We start from the raw sequence: 23,562 nt of genomic DNA, 5'->3' as shown, positions 1-23,562 counted from the left end.
CTTTTGCAGATGAGCTAGAGGCAAATGCATTTTGATGGAAAAATTGTTGTCGATTTTTTTAAACCTAATGTTCAATGCACCTCTTTTTTCCCGACTATTTCTGACCTAAATTTTATTAAAATAAACCTCACCACATGATATATTACCATATTCATTTTCTAGGGAGAACTAACGTCCCGTGCAATGATCGATCAAAAAAAAAACCCCACCAAAAAGCAATTTCATCTAAATGTGCAGACCTTCTTATTACAGTACACACGGATCAACTGTTCTACACAATTGAAAGAATTTGCAATTTACATCGAATTCTATCAAGCTACAGCAAACCAGCAACAGATGTTATAAATGAAGAGTTCATTCAGGCTGACCTCAGGTTGACCTGCGATATGCTTGCCCCGCGACAGTCATGGATGATGGTCAGGGCGTTCGGCATTTGGGTCCGTGATTGATAGTATCTAGCCGCTAAAGACATAAACACTAGCTGCCCACTATGCACCGCAGAAGAACGAAACTGTGTCTGTGAGCGCTTTCATTTTCATTTCACAATTTTCCATGTTAGTTTTAATATGATTATGTCACTTTTGTCACCATTGTACAATAATATTGGCGATAATGTAAGATGTCCTAAACTATACACAATCACTATTATTTGTGTTAATAAAGAGAAACAACAAGTGTTGAATAATTGTGCGACCGCCATTTTCTGACGGTCGTTGACGTGACATGACAATAGTTTGACTAGAGTCGTTCGCACTTCAACTTCAGTGCGCATGCTCACACACTGCACACTTACGTGGGGAATAACGTGTGCTTAAACAATGCTACACTGCTACAAAGTTTAAGTATGGGGAGAAAAATATCACCAACTTGTTTCATCTTATAATAGTTTATGCGATACCCGCTGCTATGTACATGTACATCAGATTCGAACCAGCCAACCGATCCCGTTAGCTCAGTGGTCGAGTGGTAAGACATCTGCACTAGAAAGCAGGAGGTCGTGGGTTCGAGTCCCACCCGAGTGATTTTTTCCAACTTTCACTCGGGAGGTACCACACTGAGTATACAGTGTTTAAACGTCGGTGAAGGGCAAAACCTAATTTGATCAACTTGTTTTTGTAGTAGTACTAGAGTGCTCTTGGCCACCATTTTTGTAACCGTCGGTGTTCTTTTTACTTCATGCGCTTGCGCTTTACAGGGCTGTTTCCCAAGGAACTGCCTGTAGGGGAGATGGGCCTAGCTCCCTTCAGATGCTCTGTGTGATAGTTGTCCATGTATGGCTTGACCACTTTCCATACCTGCAACATGAAATTCCGACAAAAGCAGAGAATGTAGAGAATGCGTCATTCATTGCCTTCTTTCTGACTGCATGTGTGGCATGTGCAACAGTTTAAGATCAGCACAATTCTCTGCTCTATTAGCTTACTAGTGTACAAATAATGACTGTTTGTGAGTGGAATGGTTGGAATAATTTCATGAGGTGACAGACGGAATGTTCCATTCCACAAGGCGAAGCCGAGTGGAATGGAACATTGCATCTTTTATGGCAAATTATTCTTTCCATTGCATGAGTGTAAACATTCATTATTTGTTTTACAAATGTGTACTGCTCTTTGTAATAAGAGCAGTAAATAATTCTTTTGGGCAAATGGAACATTACCTTCTCTTCTTGTAGTAGTTTAGTAGCTGCCTCAATGTCGGGGGCCATGTAGCGATCCTTATCCCACGGTCTGTGCATTAAATGGTGAAAAACAAAAATCACAATACTGAAACTGATATGGCCTGCATGACTCATGCATAAATACGCCCATATTTGTTGTGCACACAATTTTTTTTATGCAGTCTGCGTCAATGAATGACCAACTTATTGCCTGCATGCAAAATGTCCTGCCATAGCTCATGCGAGTCGGTCAACCAAAGACTGAATGCTTAATTTGACATACAGTGTCACAGTTTCCTATGTAAAAGTATGTCACTCACAAGCCAATGTGGCCCATCAGACCGGCGTTTATCTCCGGTTTCAGTAGCATTAAAACGACTGAGAATATTTCTATTCCCCCTGGATGGGATGCTAGTCCATCGCAGTTTACTCCCTAGCTAATGCTGGGGAGTACTGTGGCCTCGTGGTTAAGGGCACTGATTCGTGGTCTGCGGGTAAAGCTGCAGGTTGTGGGTTCGAGTCCTGGCGGGGTCATGGTGCGTGTGCCCTTGGGCAAGGCACTTTGTCACTCATTGCTTCTCTCCACCCAGGAGTAAATGGGTACCTGTGAGGGCATAGATGGTTATTGTGATTGAATTAGCTTCCTTGCGCCTAACAGGCTGCATCGAGCTGTATACTCCCAGGGAGCTGAGATGGTATTTGGAATGTTTTATGTGCCCAATGAGCAGGGGTAATAATGATGTAGCGCCTTGAGCACCAGTCCTGGTGGATACGTGCGCTTTATAAATATCCATTATTATTATTATTATTAATGCCGGTACCCATTTATACTCCTGGGTGGAGAGAGGCAAAGGAGGTGAAGTGGCTTGCCCAAGGACATAACATAATGTCCAGCGGCTGGATTGGAACCCCTGACCCCCTGATCATGATTCACGAACCCTAACCGCTAGGCCACACTCCCCAGCTAATGCCGGCACCCATTTTTACTCCTGGGTGGAGAGAGGCAAAGGAGGTGAAGTGGCTTGCCCAAGGACATAACATAATGTCCAGCGGCTGGATTGGAACCCCTGACCCCCTGATCATGATTCACGAACCCTAACCGCTAGGCCACACTCCCCAGCTAATGCCGGCACCCATTTATACTCCTGGGTGGAGAGAGGCAAGTGGGGGTGAAGTGGCTTGCCCAAGGACACGACATATGACCAGCAGCTGGATTCGAACCCCTGACCACGAGTCACAAACCCTTACCACTAGGCCACACTCCCCCTATGAAAAAGACTGCACAAATATTGGGACTACAAGATGAGAAATGAACGACTCACGCCACGACTGAGCGGACAAGTTTGTAGACTTCCTCCAGTGGAGCCGTAGTCTTCAGCGGACGAAGGAACTCGATGCCTTGGCACGCTGCCAACAACTCAATGGCCAGTACTGAATACAGAAGGAATGGTTAAATAAAGTTGAAATATTTATATTGGGTTGCTGTTTGATAATTAAAAACAAACTCTCTTTCTAAAAGTAACAAAAAATTATGTGGGATATATGTGATGCAATCAAGCTATTCTGAGTCATTTGTCTGGAATTTTCATTTGGAGATACAGGCCAAAATAAGGGCCACTTCATCACATCGCTTCATCACATCTCTTGGTGTTCCGACTTCCATAATTTTTTAACTAAAGATGGTATCATCATGCGGTTTTCACAGCAGTAATGCTGAGATGGTGCTCTTTTCAAATCTGTAATAAAAAAAAATTTCGACCAGGGTTGACAAACGACTCATGTAGCTTGATCGCATCACATATGTTGGAAAATCTTCAAGTCTTAAATTAGTCTTAGCATGACACTAGACAGAAGATTGAAGTGTTTTGATGTTAAAAGAAAAGTTTTGAAAAAAATCATCAACCTTGCTCGACATGCTCCACCACGGTCAGACATTTTCTGGCTGAGAATCCTCCCATGCTGACGTGATCCTCTTGGTTGGCGCTCGTGGGAAGCGAGTCCACGGACGCCGGGTGAGTCAGCACCTTGTTCTCGGAAACTACACAGAGAATGGAAAGTAGGAATTTGAAAATATTTCAGGTTTTTTTTAATAAGTTAACACCAGGGGCCAATTTCATAGAGCTGCTTAAGCACAAAATTTGCTTAAGCACAAACACGTCTTGCTTAATAAAATCAGGTTACCGGCCAAAACTCCATGCAATTGTTATGCTAAGTAAACAACAGCTAAATACCAGTCACAAGCAATGTACATCACATGGAGTTTTGGCCGGTAACCTAATTTTACTAAGCAATGTTTTTTTGTGCTTAGGCAAATTTTCTGCTTAAGCAGCTCTATGAAATTGGGCCCAGAAGACATGTAAACACAATCTGGCAATGCATATTCGCAGGGACTGGTGACGGGTTAAATCGTCAAGCTTTCACCGGGTCTCTGGTGGTGGACGTATATACACGTCAGTGGTTCCCATTAGTTTTGTACACATCGTGTTTTGAACTTGCACTGGGCCGCTGTTCTGTTGTTGCAGGGCCTCAGAGTGTTGCAAAATAGTTACGGTGGAAAGTATCATACACATATTGTACAACTGACTCTCAAGAGTCAGTATTTGTGGTGTTTGACTTAATTTTAAAATTTGGTCGACACATCTTGTTTTTGTTTTTTTAAAGTGTGGGGTTTTTTTGGCCAAAAATAATCCTGGCGTGGTTAGTGGTTAACATTTGGTTTGCCTTTTACTGACAAAATTTCAAAGCACTGTATACTCAGTGCTGCTAGAGAGAATGTGTTTAAAAAAAAAAAATTATAGGCTTCCTTAAGTGGACCTAGAACCCTCAACCTCCTTATTTTATGCAGGAATGATGAATAGTGATCCTATGCTGTTTTTTGTGTGTGTTTTACCTAGTGCAGCTGCTGTGCAGTGAGCTATCATGAAGCCAGAATTGTTTCCTCCATCATTCACCAGAAACGCTGGTAGTTCACTCAGGGCTACATAAAACAAAACAAAAACCAGCAGTTAATTACAGCCACTCCTTGCAGGGATTATTTGTTTCAAATTGACAGACAATATTTCCTTAGAACTTTTTTTACCCTGAATTGCAGACTGTAAATTACAGACCAAATATCCAGGCACAGAGTTCACAGTCTTTGTGTTACCCAGTAATGGTGGAAGCATTGTGCCAGACATTGTACAGTGTGTCTAAAAAAAATTTAAACAAAATATAACAGAATGCCAGACGTAGAATGTGTAACCAACATAGATAGTACAGGTATGGTTTGAAAGATACGCCTTTCCACTTTAAAATAAGACATCAAACATCCAAATCTGATAATTTTTGACAGAGTTATGAGTCATTTTCCAAAAGAGGTCAAATTGACCATGGGACCAAGTTTTCAATTTTAGGCATTGGGACAAAGGTAGCCTAATTGCCTGTGTGTGGATATTTGCCTGGCCTACAAAAAAATGGGTTTGGCAAGTAAACACAGCTCTAAACACTTTCTTGCTATCACCTCATGCTAAAAATGTTCAGCATGTAAACATGTTTACAAACTGATAGCTAAACACATTTTTGTAGGCCAGGCAATTATCCACACAGAGGCAATCAGGCTACCTTTGTCCCAATGCCTAAAATTGAAAACTTGGTCCCATGGTCAATTTGACCTCTCTTGGAACATTACTCATAACTCTGTCAAGAATTTTCAGATTTGAACGTTTGATGTCTCATCTTAAAGTAAAAATGCGTATCTTTCAAACCATATCTACATTATCCATGTTGGACACATATTCTACGTCTGACATTCCATTATATTTTTTTTGAGACACACTATACAAATCAACTGCTTCAGGACGACTACTCAATACAAATTCTTTCGCCATTACCGCGGGGACCACCGTGAGTGAACAGTGTCAATGTGCCTGGCTTTGTCTATAGTGGTGGGGCATCTCTTAACAGGGAGTCTGTCCTCTAATAAAACAATCTGCACTTTTTCATCTTAAAATATCAGATAAAAATGATGTAAAGTGTTAATCTGGGATAACAACGCAGTTCCCCCTGAAGCGTTTGCCTCTAAGACTCCACTTTTCAACTTCACTCGCTGTTGACTTCTTGCATGCTAGTATTGTCCCGCCTTGGTTCGTATGTCCTTCGTAGTGTATGTGTGGTACACACACCAACGCATTGGACACCTCGATCATCAACAAAAACAAACGTTAGTCCCAGAATGAATATCTGACTTAGAATTGTGCACATCCACAGAAACGTCCTTGTCACCTAGTGAGAAACAAATACTGACGGTCTGGAAACGTCTACAAATGGATGTTAGATTCTTCTCATGATGCACTATATGCTGGAAGAGCCGGACTTGCTTTTCTGTTTTGTGAATCTGGCCAGCAGACTCTTGACCTTTGACATTCAGTTTACGTGACCCCTGACCTCTCAGTTACGGCTGGCACATGACCTTTATGGGAAAGGGTTGACCTACAATCAACATACATGGATTAACAAGTCTTTCAGTTCGGCGTTCGCTGATGCATGCCAGCTCGTGGACACCGATAGCGAGATAGTCCAGCACCTGTTAGAATGACAGACCAATCAATATCATTAATAAATTTGAAACGATTTTATGAGCTTTGGAAACACAAGTGAGAGATTGGTGGACCCCCACCCCCCCCCCAAAAAAAAAAACCAATCCCACAAACACAAACTGGAGTTACAAGTTATCATGACTGAATATATCACTATTCATATTGTTTCAAAGTCAAGTTTCTTTAACCCTAAAAGGGCTGGGGGGGGGGACCTGAATTGTTTTAGCAATATTTTCGCCAAATGCCTGTTTCTCGCTGAGCTTCATGACTTTTTAGCTTCAAGTCTGGCGCACGCTTCGCTTCCAAATTTATGTGATAATTGATTCTTCAAGACTGTGGCCTAGAACTGCAGGGCTTGATGTCATCGGCCTGATCATGCTACCCCGGATTGACCCGACGATTGTTGCACTGGTGATAAGACCAAACTCTCGTTACAAATGTGACCCTGAACTGAACTTACATTAAATTGGTTACAATACATTGGTACCTTTTGGAAAGCTCTGTATTTTAACAGTATGTTCAGATTTCCACACAAAAAAACACCTGCTTTTGTGTCTCTAAAAATTGGTTGAAAGTGCTGACCATTTGTGGCCATTACAGTCAATTTACTTCTAGTTGCTGGTTACTGAGGTGTTATAAAAAGCACCAAATCTTTTACTCATATATGAAACCTTTTCTGTACTTACATAATGTGCTCAACTTTATACCACAAGGTTTGTGCACGCAATTGTGCTCGTTGTAAGTGTGTGTTTCTGTATGTGTATCGTCTAGGGCATTGGAACATGTACAAAAACTCTGTGCGCTTGTATTATTATTAGTACGTAAAATGAGGAAAATATGGTCTGAGCAGGTGGATTTAACAGAAAACGGGACAAACCTTGGCAGGGTACTCCCCATGAAAGTTGCCACCAGAAATTGTCTCTTGACGATCGGCAAAAACCATCTGGTAAACAGGTCAAGTCAAGGAACAACAGCCAAATTTCATTTGTCTCATGGAAAATATATTCGTAAAAAATTGATAGAGTCTGGAAACAAAACATTTAGGCCATCAGCCTGGGGGTTTGGTCGGTATCAAAGGAGGGGAATAATGGTCATTGTGATTTTTGGCAAGGTATACATCCCTGTAGTTGGAAAATATGTGATAGCATTGCAGCAGTGGCAGCTTTTTGGGTGCTATCACTTTAAAAAAAAAAATGGCAGCCAAAACATGTTTGTTACCATTATAATTAATCCAGTTCAAGCATATTGGCGGCCATTGTGAAAACGAAAAAATTTAAATGTGATAACACCCAAAACACTGCCAACGTTCACACTACAAAGCTATCACACATTTTCAAGTTCTAGATGTGTATACCTTGCCAAATATTGCTATGAACACTGCTCCTTTCGATCATTTGATACCGGTGGCCCAATTTTTGGACCGAAGCTGATAGCCTAACCCCATGCGTACGGGAAGAGGTCATGGCCGCGGCCGCTAATCCTCATTGGAATGCAGTTGCCAGCTGTGGTATGCCGTGGCACACAGCTAGTGGGTAGTTCCACAGCTGCTGCTTTTGTGCAGTCCCGCTACCACACAAAGGCTGTGCAGTCATGCGGGCCACTTGCTCTATGTGTGGAGGAATGTCCCCATTACACCCCGTCCTTAAGGGGCTAATTGAATCTTTATTTGTAAGGATACCGGGTTGTCTGTTGCACTGTTCAGCTCGGTCGTCAAGATGCCTTTCACAAATTCAATGGTGTCATTGACGATACCGTGAACCTGAGATGGAAAAGGGAAGTGTTTTTTCAACCCAATGTTCAAATTCAAGTGACATCAGACATTGACAGAAAGATAAAGACGACGTGCAAGTGGCATTCACAATACAGTTTTATGCATTTTTCTTTCTGACAGGAAAAAACGGACACCAAATTTAGTGAATCACAGAATGACCCACATATGCACGTCATTAAACTCTCTCTACCTGTGGGCAGCAGCGCAAGGTGTAGGCGTCTTGCACACGGTCACAAAATCGATGGCTCTCGGAAATTTCTGAGGGATGGACGTCTGAGGCCAGGAGAGACCGCAGGTTGCTGGCCACTTTCATCTGACCTTTATGGGGTCTGGCTGCGTGGATGTCTACATCGGGTTAAGAGAGATGCAAAAGACATGATTGTTGATTAAAAAGCGCCCTCTGGAAAGTGGTGTTAGTCAAAAATAAAGCTTTGCAGATACAGGCAAAAAGTTTGTTTTGCAATATTCATAAATGTGATGCTTGGAGTCACTCACCAATCTTCAGTTTTCACAACTTTGCTATATTTAACTATATTTACATGAAACCTAGTAAATAAGCCGTAAAAATCAATCAGAGATGCCACAGGGTCTGCTTGAAAAAAACGGAACTGGGTCTGCTTGAAAAAAAAAACGGAACGGCTGCTTGAAAAACCGGACTTTTTTGTGTGTGAAAAAGCCACTCCGTGTCCGACACAAAGTCCCCGTTGTCATCTTTATCTTGTAGCCAAGCCAAGTTCTGTTTATTTTTAAATTTTGCTTCTATGGCCTTTAAAGCGGTCGGTTCATTCAATCACTTTGACTTTTTCCATATTCCTAATATTTATTCTGCCTACCCGAATTTCCAACGTAATATTCGACACGAAACATGCATGATTCCACAACACTGCTGTCGGTGTACATGATCCTTGCACTACGCGATGCGCTCAACGAAAACATGGTTGTTACCCGCATTTTTTGTATTCACATATATCACTGCGATCGGAAACCACCGATAGCTGAAATGATAGACTTGATTTCCAGGCTGAATGCTACGTGTGCTTAGCACACAACACGCCCGCACGCAGTGAAGCACGCGCGAGGCGCCGTTGTATGCTGCGTGCAATTAAGTACGTTGGCCGCTTGTATCGCATGCAGGTTCGGCAACAACATACACAAAGACTGTTTTTAAGACTACTTCAACGAACAACGTTGTGCCATGCGTGCGCCTAAATGTACTAAATCGAGGTAAAAATCAACGCATTTCCACAGTTTTTCTTCTCTTTTTCTGGTTAATTTGATCGCCGGAAAAAACAGAATTTTGTGAAATTTTTTTAAAAAACCGGAATTCCGCTTAAAACCGGAAAAGTGGCATCTCTGATCAATTGACCAAAATGTTCTTTTGGGGGGGGGGGGGGGCTGTTTACTTGAGTTGCTGTGAGTGGTAATTAAACTGTTTCCTTTGAGATCATTTCAAATCGAAAGGAGGTTACGGAACTACCCTAAAAATTATCCAGGTTTGCATGTAGGAAAACAATTTCATTCTGTAAGTTTTATATGTTTGTCTGTCGGTCTTTTATACGTACTTTGTATATTTTCCGGTTTAAGTAACTCTTTTGTTGTTTAATAAACCCATTAAAACACACACAAAATCTCGCATAGAGAAGACTTTTTTTATTTTCAAAATAAGTTGTGTGGCACTAAAAAGTTTGGAGTCAGCAATCTGGCTGCAAAAATCCAGGTGAGTCGGGCTTCTTTATACGCGCAATATGTTTTTCTGGCCTGAAGTACCGGTATTCAGGAAGTTAAGGTCCAGCCACTTTAACTGTACACAGGACTTTATGCCACCTTGTAAGTTCGAGTACAAAGGAGTGGAGAATTCTAGGAAGTTTATATGAAAAATCGCCTCTGGAGTTAGGGCTAAAGGAAAGAACTTACGACTTTCAAACGCAGAGTTAGTTCCCTTCAGGACATCCAGGGTCAGAGCGGCAACCACGTCGGCCTGACGTGCGATAGCTGCGGCACGCTCAACAGCTGAAAGCAAAGGTAGTAGTTCCATACCACTTATCTTACAAACATTTAATGTTGTAAAAAATATACAACACTAACTGAACAGATACAATTGGGGTAACACCTCCCCCCCCCCCCAAAAAATAAAAAAATTGGGGTAATCCCTCCCCACCCCCCAAAAGACCTCCCCTTAATTAATTAATTTTTAAGGGTTTTAATGCATCTTAGTCTTATTTCTAGCGTCACCGTGCCGGGTAGCTAGATGCTTAATTAATTCGTAGGTAGGGTTAGAGGCGTCTGTCTCCGGGAAAGATCGAGACATCACCGATGTCAGCAGGGTTAGGCTTAAGTAATATATTCTCCCTGTTGGCGAGACAGACGTATCCCCATACTGCGGTTTGGGCACTGGCGCGGTGACATGACTTTATACATGTATAATACCGTAATCTTTCTGTCTCTTTATTCACTATGATGTACTTTACATTTACTGTTGATTCTGTAATGCGCTTTTGATCATTTATATGCAAAAGGCGCATTATAAATTTAAATTATTATTATTATTATTATTATTATTGGCAGCTGTAAAATCAAAGAATGTATTACAGACTGGTCAGTCTACAGACTCTTAAAAACAGTGAGGGTTCTTGGGTAGGGCTAAGGGAAAGGGGGGTGTAACCTGGACTGTCACACACTACAGATAGTTTCTTGAGTTCTACTCAAAAAAAATTTAGGGGGGAGTGTGGCCTAGTGGTTAAGGCTCGTGACTCATGATCAGAGGGTCAGGGGTTCAATAACAGCTACTGGCCATATGTTGTGTCATTGGGCAAGCCACCTCACCCCCACTTGCCTCTCTCCACCCAGGAGTATAAATGGGTACCAGCATTAGCTGGGGGGTAACCTGTGATAGACTAGCATGGGAGTAGAAATATTCTCAGTTGTTTTATGCTACTGAAACTGGAGATAAATGCCGGCCAGATGGGTCACATTGGCTCGTGACAGACTTACGTTTACTTTACTACTCAACAATTTTGAAATTAGCTTCAAAACACATACGACACTGAAGTTGGTAATCATAATCCAAATGTCCAAATGAAAGACGGTAAAACTTGATAAATGATCAAGTGATGTTTACATGATTTCATTTCAGAAAATTTAAATTTACCTTCGGTTCCGAGTGCTGTTATCAGCTGTGTTCCATTGATCAAAGCTATACCCTGTCGAGAGAGATCACAATAATAATCCGCATAAAATGTAATGATGATCGAGCACAATTTCGACATGTCGAGTACGAGCACTTTGCTGCCCGAGTACGTGTACCGTCATTTCGAGTAAGAGTACTTTGACATTCAAGTACTCGAGTAGTACTCGAGTACGAGTACCAATTACGAGTACTACGACACTGAATGTAATTACATCAGGGACGAGTTTAACTTCCAACTTATAATTAATGGCTTTAGTTTCAGTGCCAAATGATTGCAGTAATCATAGGCTTTTGCTGTTTTTAGTTCAAAGCTTACATGTTCTGGTTAATTATGGTAAATCAACAGCAAATATTATCAAAGACTTTGTCATTAATAGAAAATATTTGAAAAGCTTCCTACCTCTTTTGGGCCAAGTACGACTGGTTCCACCCCATGCATCTTCAAAATCTGCCCCAGATAAACAAAAAAAATAGCAAAATGAATACATCAGGACTTATTTTAATTCTTAACTTTTATCAGTAAATTGCTAGTTGGACAATTGGATTTACAATGGATCAAATTTTCCTGACACATTATTATCACTGCAAAAACTCTTGGACAAAAACGTTTACATACATCTGACAAAACTTCCGTCTTCTACGAATGGTTCTTTGGATATTTTGTTGGCACTGGTAATACAGGAGAATTTAAGCACACATAGGCATTTATGTGGTGAGCAGGTATATCATCTGGAATGTTTATTTTATCTAATTAAGGCCATCAATTCCATATTCTAAAAAATGAAATATATGTAAAAGGACTTGATTTCTGTACCGTCTTAGCATCAGCCCATCCTGTTCTCGGACTCCACATCTTCCCTTCCCCCATCATACCCAGGGCTAGGTGGCTCAAGGGGGCCAGGTCACCGCTGGCCCCCACGGTGCCTTTCTCTGGAACCCAGGGCAAGCAGGATGCTAAAAGGTCAAGAAAAAACATAGTCAGTGAAAATCAAGTATCTTAAGAGCTAAGTATCTTAAGAGCTTGTTCTCTAGGCAGGTATTAATGCTACCAATTTGGGCGATTCACAATGCAGAGCGCCACCAAAAGTTTGCCATGGAGAGTCGATCATTTTTCAAGTTTACGGTCGCCAAAACATGGCCCATTTGAACAAGTATCAGTAGACAACTTAAGGATTGGGACGTAGCGTTCTGCCGCCTTACAACACACACCATATTGATAACAAGAAAAGGGCAAACAAACATATACTTGAATCATATGCTTACGAAACTACTGGCCGGAAAAGCTAACAAATTCAAACGTTCCGCGCTGTGGATTTGACGACCATCTCCGACAATGCACTGGAATAAATGAACTCTCCGTGGCAAACTCTTGGTGGCGCACTGCAAAATCGCCCAAATTCACATGAGTTGAGTTTTGTCCCAGATGGTATTTGATGACAAATTTGCTCAACATAAATTTGCATTCATTAACAGCTGAGCCAGCCTCAAGTCTGTCTTATTGTGGGCCCTGTTGTCATTTGAGAACCTGATTTTTAAATCTTTGAACAGGGCTTTAGCGGGAGATGAAATAAAATGTTTACAAATAAAGATACAACTTTTGTCACAAAACAAATTATTAACAGCAACGTGACGCGGCAATGTGCCATTTCTTTGGGAGTTTGGTTTGTTTATTTATATTTGATAGTTATTGATGGAGAGCTGATCGATGAAAACGAAACTGTTGACTAAATTGACATCTAAAGAAATGTTATGAAAGACGGTGTGTACATACCCGAATACTGTACACATTTTTTTTAATTAAAAAAAAAAAAAGGTCAGAAAAAGTGTTATTATGAGAGCAAAATCTTACAATTAAAGGCATCAATCATGCTCCTCAGATTCTTTGGGGACAGACCACTATGACCCTTAGCGATCACGTTGAGGCGTAGCGCCAGCAAGCGACGAGTGCGCTCCGGGCTGAGGGGTTGGCCCACCCCGGCCGCATGGGAGCGAATCAGGTTCTCCTGTAACTCACTGTGTGTTAAGGAGAAAGAATGTCTCAAATATACAACACTGCTTTCCCTGTTATTTGAATTATTATGAGCACAGATAAAGTTGTGCACTTTTGGGGCAACAAGTTTGTCAATTCTTTGCTTAGTCATGAGCCGAATGTAAACTGATCATGTTTCAAAGGTAGGCCTAATTAGTCAGATAAACTTACAAGAGAGTATGGTGAAACTGTAAACTTTGTTTTAAGGCCCTATCCCTCCCCCCCCACAAACAAATTCAATAAATAAATAAATAAACAAAGATAAAAAATAACCCCCATTTCACATAAACATCACTTCTGGAGAACCTCTGGAGAACCATATATTTGTCCAATTCCTTTTTTTCTTTCTTTAACTAGAAAGCATTTTTGGCTTTCAGGAATTTTGAGCCAAAAGTTTCATATTCAATTATAATTTTTTTCAGCATACATGTACACACCCCACAGCTGTTCGAGGTAATGTTGGTGCTGCCTCTACACGTAAAACAAACAGTATGATGCTCCAATAAGGACAAATCAATAATCTTCACAAAAACACAAGGCCTTTTTTCCTGTTTACTCAACCTAGCCAACGAATATCATTAAAAAACTGGAAATGACTGTCGTGTACACATAATACAGAGAAAAGAGTAAATACACGTATTATCATCGGCAAACTAGTTTTGTACCCATATTTTGTTATAGCTAAATACACTTAAATTCTTTTGGTTGTAAATATGAATTTATATGGGACTGGTATGGTAAAACCATCACATGCATACAACACAGAAAATGATGATGGCAAAATGCCATTAACTACATAACAAAGACTACACAGTAACCAATTTACACAAAACCTTCTCGTACATGTGTACAGGGTGACCCAAAAAATGCAACCCTGAAACATTTGCCTTTTTTTCAAAAACGTGATCTGTGAATTTTTATGTTTTGGATATCAGATGAAAGCTGAGAGATTTTTTTTTTCTGTCAAATACTAAAAATATCATGAAAACAGCACATTGGGTTGCTGAGAAAATGCCAATTATGTAACACAACTCCCAGTCCATTGTACCTAATTATTTATGAAATGTATGTGCAAGCGCATTGTGTCCTAATCCTTACAAACAACACGGCACATAATATGACAAGAGTACAAATGAATTTGATTGAAATACCTTGTATTTTCCACCTAAACAGGTATACATGTAGGGCCCCCCATCTTATCTTTTTTAGTCGTATTTTAAACCTTTTCAGCGTCATAAATATGTCAACATATTAAAGAAATTGCACAACTGAAAGACATATTAAAATAACATGAATGTTTAACTGTGGTAATGCCATTGGAATGGACCAAAAAGGAGTTGTGTTACATAATTGGCATTTTCTCAGCAACCCAATGTGCTGTTTTCATGATTTCTCCAGTCTTTGAAAGAAAACACTCTCAGCTTTAATCTAATATCCAAAACATTAAAAATTTACAGATCACATTTTTGAAAAAAGGCAAACGTTTCAGGGTTGCATAGTTTTTGGAGTCACCCTTTTCCAAATACGAGCAGGTTTGTGTAAATTGCTTCATGGTATAGTTACATCAGCATTTCCATCTGCGTTTAATTTGTGCATTTTCAGCCAACCAAATCGTACGTGATGCATAAAAATATGTCAAGCAATGGGCCTTATTCACGAGTTGGCCATGTTTGTTGAGTTCCCTGAATGTATTTCATTAATTGTAAACTGTTGAATGGGATGGCGCCAGACTATTTATGCAGGCATAATGCTGCCTTATTTTACTGTCATTTTTCAAAATCTGGCTCTAAACATTAGGGAACGTTTAATTACAAATTTGAAATTATTCATTGAAGCAGACTGGAATTAATTATTAATTAACTTGCTTCCATTTCTCTTACTACACAAGTTCCAAAAATCAAGATTTTACCTCGACTCTCAATCCAATATGGCCGACTCTTGAATAAGGCCCATTTTATGCACACACTAAAACACACACACACACTATTGTCGTGGTTCATGTAAAATCCAGCTTTTGATGAATCTACTTACTTGAGTTTTTCAGGGGGGATGACCACGCGAGCAAACTTCCCAAAGCCTGTCGTCACACCATAAACAACTAAAAATAGAATTCAAATGTTAAAAAAAATAATTGGATAAATTATTCCTTGCTTGAAAAAGTCTGTGTGTGCCTTTTTTTTTTGAAAATGGAAACGGGAATTACTGAAATGTCAGTGCACGTATATTTGGTATGCTGATTGTAAATTTCCCTTAAAACAAGCTGGAAATGATCTCGGAAAGTGCGGCCCAAATGTAAACTGATTGAAAAGGATTCCCATTATTTTGTTGAACGTCAGTGCATGGAGCATTTTATAGCATGTCGAATGCCAAATTTGTGTGCAGTACAGTGCTAGCCCCAATGCAAAATGAGTGACCTTGTGACCCAATTTTCCACCACTGCAATAAATTGGTAGCTCTGGTCAGTGGAGACCTGAAGTACTGTTGTTGCCAGTGCCAGGGCCTAATAGGGACAAAGTGATTGATTGCCAAAAAGGCATTTGGTGAAGCTACATGTAATTGTTACTAACCGAAAGAGAGACATTAGTATTTCTTGAGCTGCTTTCCGCAGCTAAAAATTCACACAAGAGCGTATAAATTTGCGTTAAATACACTTTCAACCTGAATGTTTGATTCCAACCAAAAACCTCTTTTATTCCTATTGTGGATCTCTATGAAAAAAAGTTTCGTTCAGACACAGACAGATTATGCCCTTTGCGAGCAGACTGGCTCCCAGTCCATACATTATTGATACTGATTTGTGGGGCGGGAACCAGCCTATCCTACAAGAATGGAATTATCGTTTGGCAGCGAAGAAAATTGAAATTGAAAAGCAATGATTCAATAACTAAACATGGGCCGATTTTTTTTCAGTCAGTGTCTCATTTATTGCTAGGAAAATAGAAATTTGGAAAAGGACTATGATCTATTTTTCAGGATGAAACTCGGATGAAAATAGCATGGGGATGCAACTTTAATTACTGGGTGATATAGACAAGCCAAATTCTTTGTTAGAATACAAAATGAGCAGCAACAAAAGCGAAATTCCACAATCACTAAAATAAACTTATGCTACATTTCTTCATACAACTTGGCATGGATCTCAAATTCCATCCTTTAAAAAGTAAGTAATTTCAAGCAAAATAAGAGGTGGTATCTTGATGTTTTTGTCAGTACACTCCAACCATCACCAGCATTCTGGCAAGCACTGTCAGAACATGAACAAATAAAATGTCTAGTTAAAAGCTCTTGATCTTTTCAGAAACACATCTTTTCTTAGAGTTGGTCAGTTCCCATGGTGAACCCAGAAAACGTCTCCCAAATTTGACAGCTATTTTCCTCATCTTGAAAGTGCTGCAATATTGCATAACATTCCCTTTTCCACCCTGGATCTGCCCATTCAGTTTTTTATTAATTGTCATTTTTGGGTCAACTTTTTCTGATGAAAAAAAAAAACAAAGAATGCACAATCTTTGTGACAGTTACAAAGTTATAATTTCACCTTTGTTTTCTTCCACAATCTTTTCCAGTAGCTCCCTCGCCTTTGTGACTTTCTCCCAAGCTTTGTCAGTCAGCTGAGAAAGAAAAGTAGGCTATTCTTAAAAATGCTGTCAAATTAACCAAAACACCTTTAAATCCTTCAAGATTACAACAACAAAATATTAAATGGTATTTTAAGTCATTTTTTTTTGGAAAAGATCTTCACATTTTAGATGCCATTCATTGCCATTGCAGATTACATTAAAGGAAACGAAGAATAGAAAAGTATTTGGTTTGTGTTCGGCATTTTGAGAAAATCAAACGTCGATGACTGTCCTTGCCAAGTTTGAAAAGTAAACACACACACATAACACCCAAAATAAACTAATTCATACACGGAGTTCAAATTCACACCATCTCTTTCAAGGCCGAGGTCAGCAAAAAAAGAAAACAAAATGATAATGGGATATCCAGAATAGGAAGGATAGTACGTTGTTGGTAGTTGGGTGGGGGAAGTTTCTAACAAAGTACATGCACTGTTTAAAATCTCCAAGATTTCAGGAACCCACTTTCACACTAGCAGGAATCTAACATGGCTCCTTCACAATTCTGGTTGGGACCAGGGTAGACTTTTTCAGGGGAAAATAGGGACAAAAGGCAGCTGGAACGTCGTAGCACAGTAGTAATATCTGTAAACAATACTTGGTGAAGCAACAGATCTTTGGACATGGAGCACGGGACAGTCCAGTTAGATAACCAGGGCAACTCGCATGTCAGTGTACAGGGCGACCCAGTAGTCAATATTCATTGTTACAATGGTCAGGTTGTCATAGCTGTGCTTTCCTTGCCAATGTGGATTGGGTTTCTAGTCCCTACCAGTGATCCGTGGGTTTTCCTCAAAATATTCTTCTGGGGGTTTCCTCCCAAAACAAAAAAAAGGAGCTTCTTCACAATGTCTTCTCTTTACTGGGCCCCTAGGGAGACCAGTGGAATCCACTGAATGGGCTACCCAGTTAACAACAGTGACAGTAGAATAAAAGCATTCCTTTGTCATTGTCAATCCCCGTAATCTGACTTACGACCGACTTGATTACTACTCTCGGAAACCTTATTAAAACTGATCAAAGAAATTGAAGGTAGAACTGAGATTTCCTGTAGGAATTCACTTGTTTTCCTCTAACCTTGATGTTGTAACTGCCTTCGCCAAGTTTCATCAAGTCATCCGTGGAGAGACTGCATCCATCCAGGCTCAAGTACTGCAACGGAGAACATGATAAATACGCTGTTGTCATCTCCAGATTCGGAAGGGGATGTTCAAGTTGTAAGCTGAATCCCTAGGGAATGCTAGGGCTGGGTAAGAATGGAAATTCTCTCTTGATTTGTTTCAAAGAACCCCACTCTCCAAAACGAAACAACAGAATTTCTTTGTGATAAATGTGAATAAAATTAGGTTGCAATCAACATTTGGTGACACAGGGCTGGGCTTATGAGGTAAATAATAAAAAAAACATTAAGTACACTGAAAACTCCATGTTGAAATCTATTAAAATGCTAACTTAAAAAGTGCTGAAATCCACCTATCATGATGCAGGGGTTAGCTAGACATACCACCAGAATAAGAGATACAAAACATGACATACCGGTCATCGTTCATAACAGTAAAGGCGAACAATGACAGACTGAGATTTTGGGGGATGATGCGAGTTTGGACAAAGAGGACGATGGGAAAATTTTGAGGCTGGAGGGGTTGTTCCATATCATGTGAGTGCATTTTGACACTCACAGTAACAATTTTTTTTCTAGTTTTTTGTTTTGTATTTTTTTTGGGGGGGGGGGGGGGATTCCACTTCAGAAATGCAAATGAGCAAAGGCCATTCAAATAAGCTTGGTATTGAAAACACCATGGACATGTGATTCACATGGAACAACCCCATCCCCCATCCTCCCCCCCCCCCCCCCCCCCCCCCTCCCCCTCCCCTAACCATGCATGCATATCTATTCTTGCAAGGACACATAAAAATCAATCCGATTTGACATCATGATGTTACCTCTGACGCAGACTTGTGGGTTGGGTGTCTGTGAAAATAACTTAAGTCAAGGAAATACCAGTGATGCTTTAACCTTCCCCCACAGGAACATCAATCAATGACTTAAGGGAATGCAAAAAAACCAACTATTTTCTGCAAGGCAAGCATGTCTTGGAGTAAAGGTTCACAGAGAATACCAAAATTTTTTTGCATGTATTGTTGTGGTTGATTTGTGGAGCAGTGACTTAAAAAAGAAAGAACTTTGAACGGTTGGATTGTAAAAGTCGGAAGTGGGCCGGCCCATTCATTGAATTTTTCCTGCTCAGTTTTGGAAACCCAAAGAAATCTTTTGAATAGGTGAAGAATACCCAGCATTTTTTGTTCCTTACAAATACACCATAATTTTCCAAACAGTGGACTGTGAAAAAATTCAATGAACTATATATGGAACCAGCTCAAGGTTAGTGCTGTATAATTTTGGTTTACAATACAATTTTGAACAAAACCTGATATAACTGCATATATATAAATGAGGACTGAATACAGATGATATGTTAATATTTAACAAGGAATTTGTTGTTTTTAACAAGGAATTTGTTATTTTTAGACATTGCATTCAACAGCTCCACATACAAATTTTCCGGCAGATGGTAAATTGTAATATATGGACCACAAGGCAGGCTAGCATGGAGGGGGTATATGTGTACACGTGTCTAGTCACATAATGCAGTGGTCATAGATTTGGTTCAACAAACTGCTTACAAATGCAACATTTACTTGTAAATCCCATGGTGCACATAATTTCATGGCTAAATCCAATCCAGAAATAGCAAGTGGGTCGCAAATTCTAGGTCATTTTCAGCTTACTGGTTCATGCTGTAAAACACACTGTAGACATTTTTTTGTGAAAAACAAAAAAAATCAGGCAGAAAAGATTTTTTTTTTTCACAGACGAAACTTGGAGCAAATGCAAAGGTCATGCACACACCCTTTGGTTTAAATACAGAGTTAAGAGGGTCTTCTGACGAATCCCTGAATAATATTCAACACAAAAGAAGAACAAGGATACACATTCAGATCATTCTGAAGAGTGGACGAACAGCTTGCATCTCCTGTCTTCTGTTCACTTTCCAGCACTGACGGAAAACAAAATCAAGAATACAGAATTAAAAAAAAAGGAAATTCTATACATTTGGAGTCCAAGGTGAGACATTTTGCCCAGTGGCGCATCCAGGATTTGGCTTTGAGGGCTCACAATTTTTTGTTTTCAAATTCTTTAGAAGTTAAATTGTTTTCAAAACTTTTGACCAAAATTGTTAGCTGCAGAAAAAATTTGGGGTATTTTTTCGGGGGGGGGGGGGGGGGGGGGGAACTATTTTGACATTGATGGCGCCACTTACACCCCCATTATACTACTCGAAAATAGGTCACATACATATCGCCACGGTCAAATCCTGAGAGTAAAAAATTAACAAACAAAAAAACAAAAAATTGACAACCAAGCCCCCCCCCCACATCACTCATTTTGCCTGTACCTGTTAGCATCGTACTTTGTATATTTGCCATCATGTCCAAAGATAGTAAAAATGACTTAAAACTATTTTTTATATGTTGGGTAGGTAGTTTGCTATTCACAATCACTCTTGGAGGATGACTACAATTAAGAAGTACGTCATAATTATAAAACCGTAGATGTCAGATGTAACAGGGACAGGGAAAAAAAGTGCCCCCACATTTACAGAAAACCACTCTAAACACTGACACTTCAGGCAGTGCACTGGCTATTAATTTTAGCAATTTTGTAATTGTCTTGTCTCTGGACAACACCATGATTTTGTCGCAATCTGCTTTTATTTCATAAACGTCATCATAATCATCCTATAGATGTACATAAAACACCGTATTTTTTTTGGGGGGGGGGCAATGAGGGCAATGTGTGAATTTGCTTTAAACACTCACAATATTAAAATCCCTACAATTTTTAGAGTAAGGACATAATAGCAAAACTACCTTTTGGTAACTCTCCACAAACACATTTTTAAAGCACAAACCAAGCGCCTATCGAACACGGAGAGTTTAAGCCATAGTGGTCTGGGTCTTGACCCCCCCCCCCCAAGGAAACCATCAGATCATTATTTAGCATTCTTCTTAGAGATACTAAGGCTCACTTGGAACATCTGGTAATCCTTGTATAAATCCTCCTCAACTCCTCCACTGATTAATGGCAATGGATAAAGGTCACGTATATATCCCCACTGTACACACATTATGTTACTACAGGACAATATGGACTCACTTATCATATTCATCGAGGATATTTACACATTGACTCTATACACACTGTCCTAGCTGAATTGCCCATTTACAGTGGTGCTCCCCCCCCCCAACAGATGTCCAACCCCCTGAGTGCCCCCCCCCCACTCTTTAAAATCTTGAATTGACCAAACATATATAATCCTTTGCCCTCAGTATACATGCACCCACGTTTCCCCACACCACTGCCGGTATGAAAGTAATTTCAAGCTCTCTACCGGTAATGTTAACAGTTGTAAAGCTGTTTCTGCTTCATTGATTGATTGAACCATGGAGGCATGAGAACGAACAAAAGAGCTTGTTGAAGAGGTAAACCCCACTTACTCCAGTAACATCTGGTTTTCTCAGAACCGTTGACCACACAACGCAAAAGCGGTATTATAGGCCAAGCATGAGCTTATTATTCACATGGTACCGCAAACCTTCCATTCATCTCTTTAATACCATGTTTACTTTGGAGCTTCGACTAGCAAGTAGATGAGTACTTTGCACTATGTATAATTAATCAATCATTTGAAATTACCATCAAAGCAAAGACGGCTCTTAATCATATTGCGACTGGAGCCTGAATAGAATCTTGTCCAAGAATTGGATCCTAAATGTGCTTTTATCTTTTTGGCCCTTTCCTTTCCACTTGGAACCCTAAGGTTACACGTAGGCCTACTGCGTTTGTTTACATATTGAGCCTGGATATGTTTGGAAGAATTCACTTGTTTAGCTTTGCCCAATTCTCATGATTATGTGGCCAAGATACGCATGGCTTCCCCCTGTACAAAAAGGGAGTCGAGTATTATCTTGATTCTTGGCCACAATTTTGACCATACTGGAAAGATTTCCATATACAAGTTCACTAATTTTCCTCTGTATTGACTAACAAGCCCCCAGATAGCAATTTCATGTCATCAAAGTCAATTTGAGCAGTGAGAAAATACAAGCATTTTCTTAGAAAACACTTAGAATTTTTCAGTCCAATCTCATACTAGGGTTTGTACACAGGGTGTTGAGTGAACTTCGTATATGGAAATCTTTCCACCATACCTCCTTTCCCCGTTTTTGGGAAAATTCCATGGCCTATAGACATCACTAATTTTCCCCTGCAGTGACAGCCATCAGAACAGTGGCACACCCAAGGGGTGGGGCAAGGGGGGCACTCAGGGGGCTTGCACCCCCCATAGAGGTTGTGTATTTTTTTTTTTTGTATTTTTTTTAAGTCCCACGATTTGACCTTGGTGATATGTATGTGGCCTATTTTTGAGTAGTTAAATAACACTAATAGGGGGTAAATGGTGCCACCAACATCAAAATGGTCCACCCCCCCAAAAAAAATACTTCCAGAAAAAATGTGAAAATAAAAAATTTGTGAGCACCCCCCCCCCCCCCCCCCCAAGCCAAATCCTGCATCAGAAAGCGATAACATGCCTATAAAAAGCCAAATTTGGTTTTGGCAAAATTAGTTAGGGTTTGTCATGTTTGTGCATATCATGCACTCGCAAGTGATTGACACCGGTTTGGAATTCTTTCCCCCATTTTTGTTTTTTAATACTAGCAGTAGGCCTAGGCCTAGCAACACAATTTTACCGGTGTAGACATGGATGGTAGACAAATCCCCATTTTGTTTTTTAATACTAGCAGTAGCAATACCAGTACTGTAGCAACACAATTTTACCGGTGTAGACAAATCCATTGTCATCCACGACATCTTCGATGTGGTCAGCAGGGAACAGCAAGCTTCCTCCCGGCGACTTGCGTACCTCCAGCACGTCATCTTCTTTCTCCTGATCGTAAGCCTTGAGGGTCCGGTAGCGAGACAGGGCTTGCTTCCCGAGCCAGTCCACCGTCAGCTTGCCCGACTTAACCGGCACGAGCAGCCATTCATCACGGACGCGTATGTTCACCTTCATCTCCGATGGCATCGGTCTACCAGTGGAAATGGATTCACCAATTCAGTCTGGCAAAAATACTTGAGCGCGAAACTGGATTCCACTACGGGTTTTATTTTTTTAGGCCGCACTACCACTGAGCCGATGCACGTGCGCAACGTACGTGACGTACACTGTAGTTGACCTTGCATTAATAATTGGCACTACACCAAAATCAAATTTACGAACTGATTGTATCATCTAGCTGCATGCTCTTTCTTACAGACATTGATTTTTTTCACACATAAACTACGCAAGTTTAGTGGAAAGTCGTTGTCGGTAAATCGTCCTTCAGTAAAGTTTCTCCAACACATCAAATTACACAGAAATCGAGCAAATTCCTCCATGCAAATAAGCACGACGGACTGTTTTCGTTTTTAATCGCATGCGCGGTACTATCATAATACGATTGACAATGATGACGTGCCGTGGCGCGAAATCTGCACTACGTGCACGTGCCTCTTTTAAATTAATTTTGTACGTACAGATCATGTTCTATAGATAAATTAATATCACGAACTACTCGTTGTAAACCAAATAATTAAAACGCGCGAGTTGTGTAGGCGCGG

At 40.2% G+C, this 23,562-nt stretch overlaps 1 protein-coding gene across 1 annotated transcript; it reads right to left on the bottom strand.

Annotated features, from left to right (window-relative positions):
* Nucleotides 1-1,118: 1,118 nt before the first annotated feature.
* LOC119738770 (histidine ammonia-lyase-like) lies at nucleotides 1,119-23,424 on the bottom strand. Its single transcript, XM_038213723.1, has 20 exons — nucleotides 22,741-23,424; nucleotides 19,831-19,897; nucleotides 18,783-18,810; nucleotides 17,916-17,990; nucleotides 16,757-16,829; nucleotides 15,250-15,316; nucleotides 13,039-13,202; nucleotides 12,004-12,143; nucleotides 11,590-11,637; nucleotides 11,151-11,202; nucleotides 9,917-10,012; nucleotides 8,193-8,347; nucleotides 7,910-7,990; nucleotides 7,109-7,174; nucleotides 6,140-6,218; nucleotides 4,548-4,634; nucleotides 3,561-3,695; nucleotides 2,980-3,088; nucleotides 1,658-1,727; nucleotides 1,119-1,295 (listed from the first exon to the last, which is right to left on the bottom strand). Exons 1-20 carry the CDS (start codon nucleotides 22,985-22,987, stop codon nucleotides 1,170-1,172), a joined length of 1,965 nt encoding a protein of 654 aa, XP_038069651.1. The 5' UTR covers nucleotides 22,988-23,424; the 3' UTR covers nucleotides 1,119-1,169.
* Nucleotides 23,425-23,562: the final 138 nt, after the last annotated feature.

The sequence above is a fragment of the Patiria miniata genome, unplaced genomic scaffold, assembly GCF_015706575.1.
Source record: "Patiria miniata isolate m_02_andy unplaced genomic scaffold, ASM1570657v1 HiC_scaffold_3, whole genome shotgun sequence".
Lineage (NCBI taxonomy): Eukaryota > Metazoa > Echinodermata > Asteroidea > Valvatida > Asterinidae > Patiria > Patiria miniata.
This window is presented reverse-complemented; position numbering and strand designations above follow the sequence as displayed.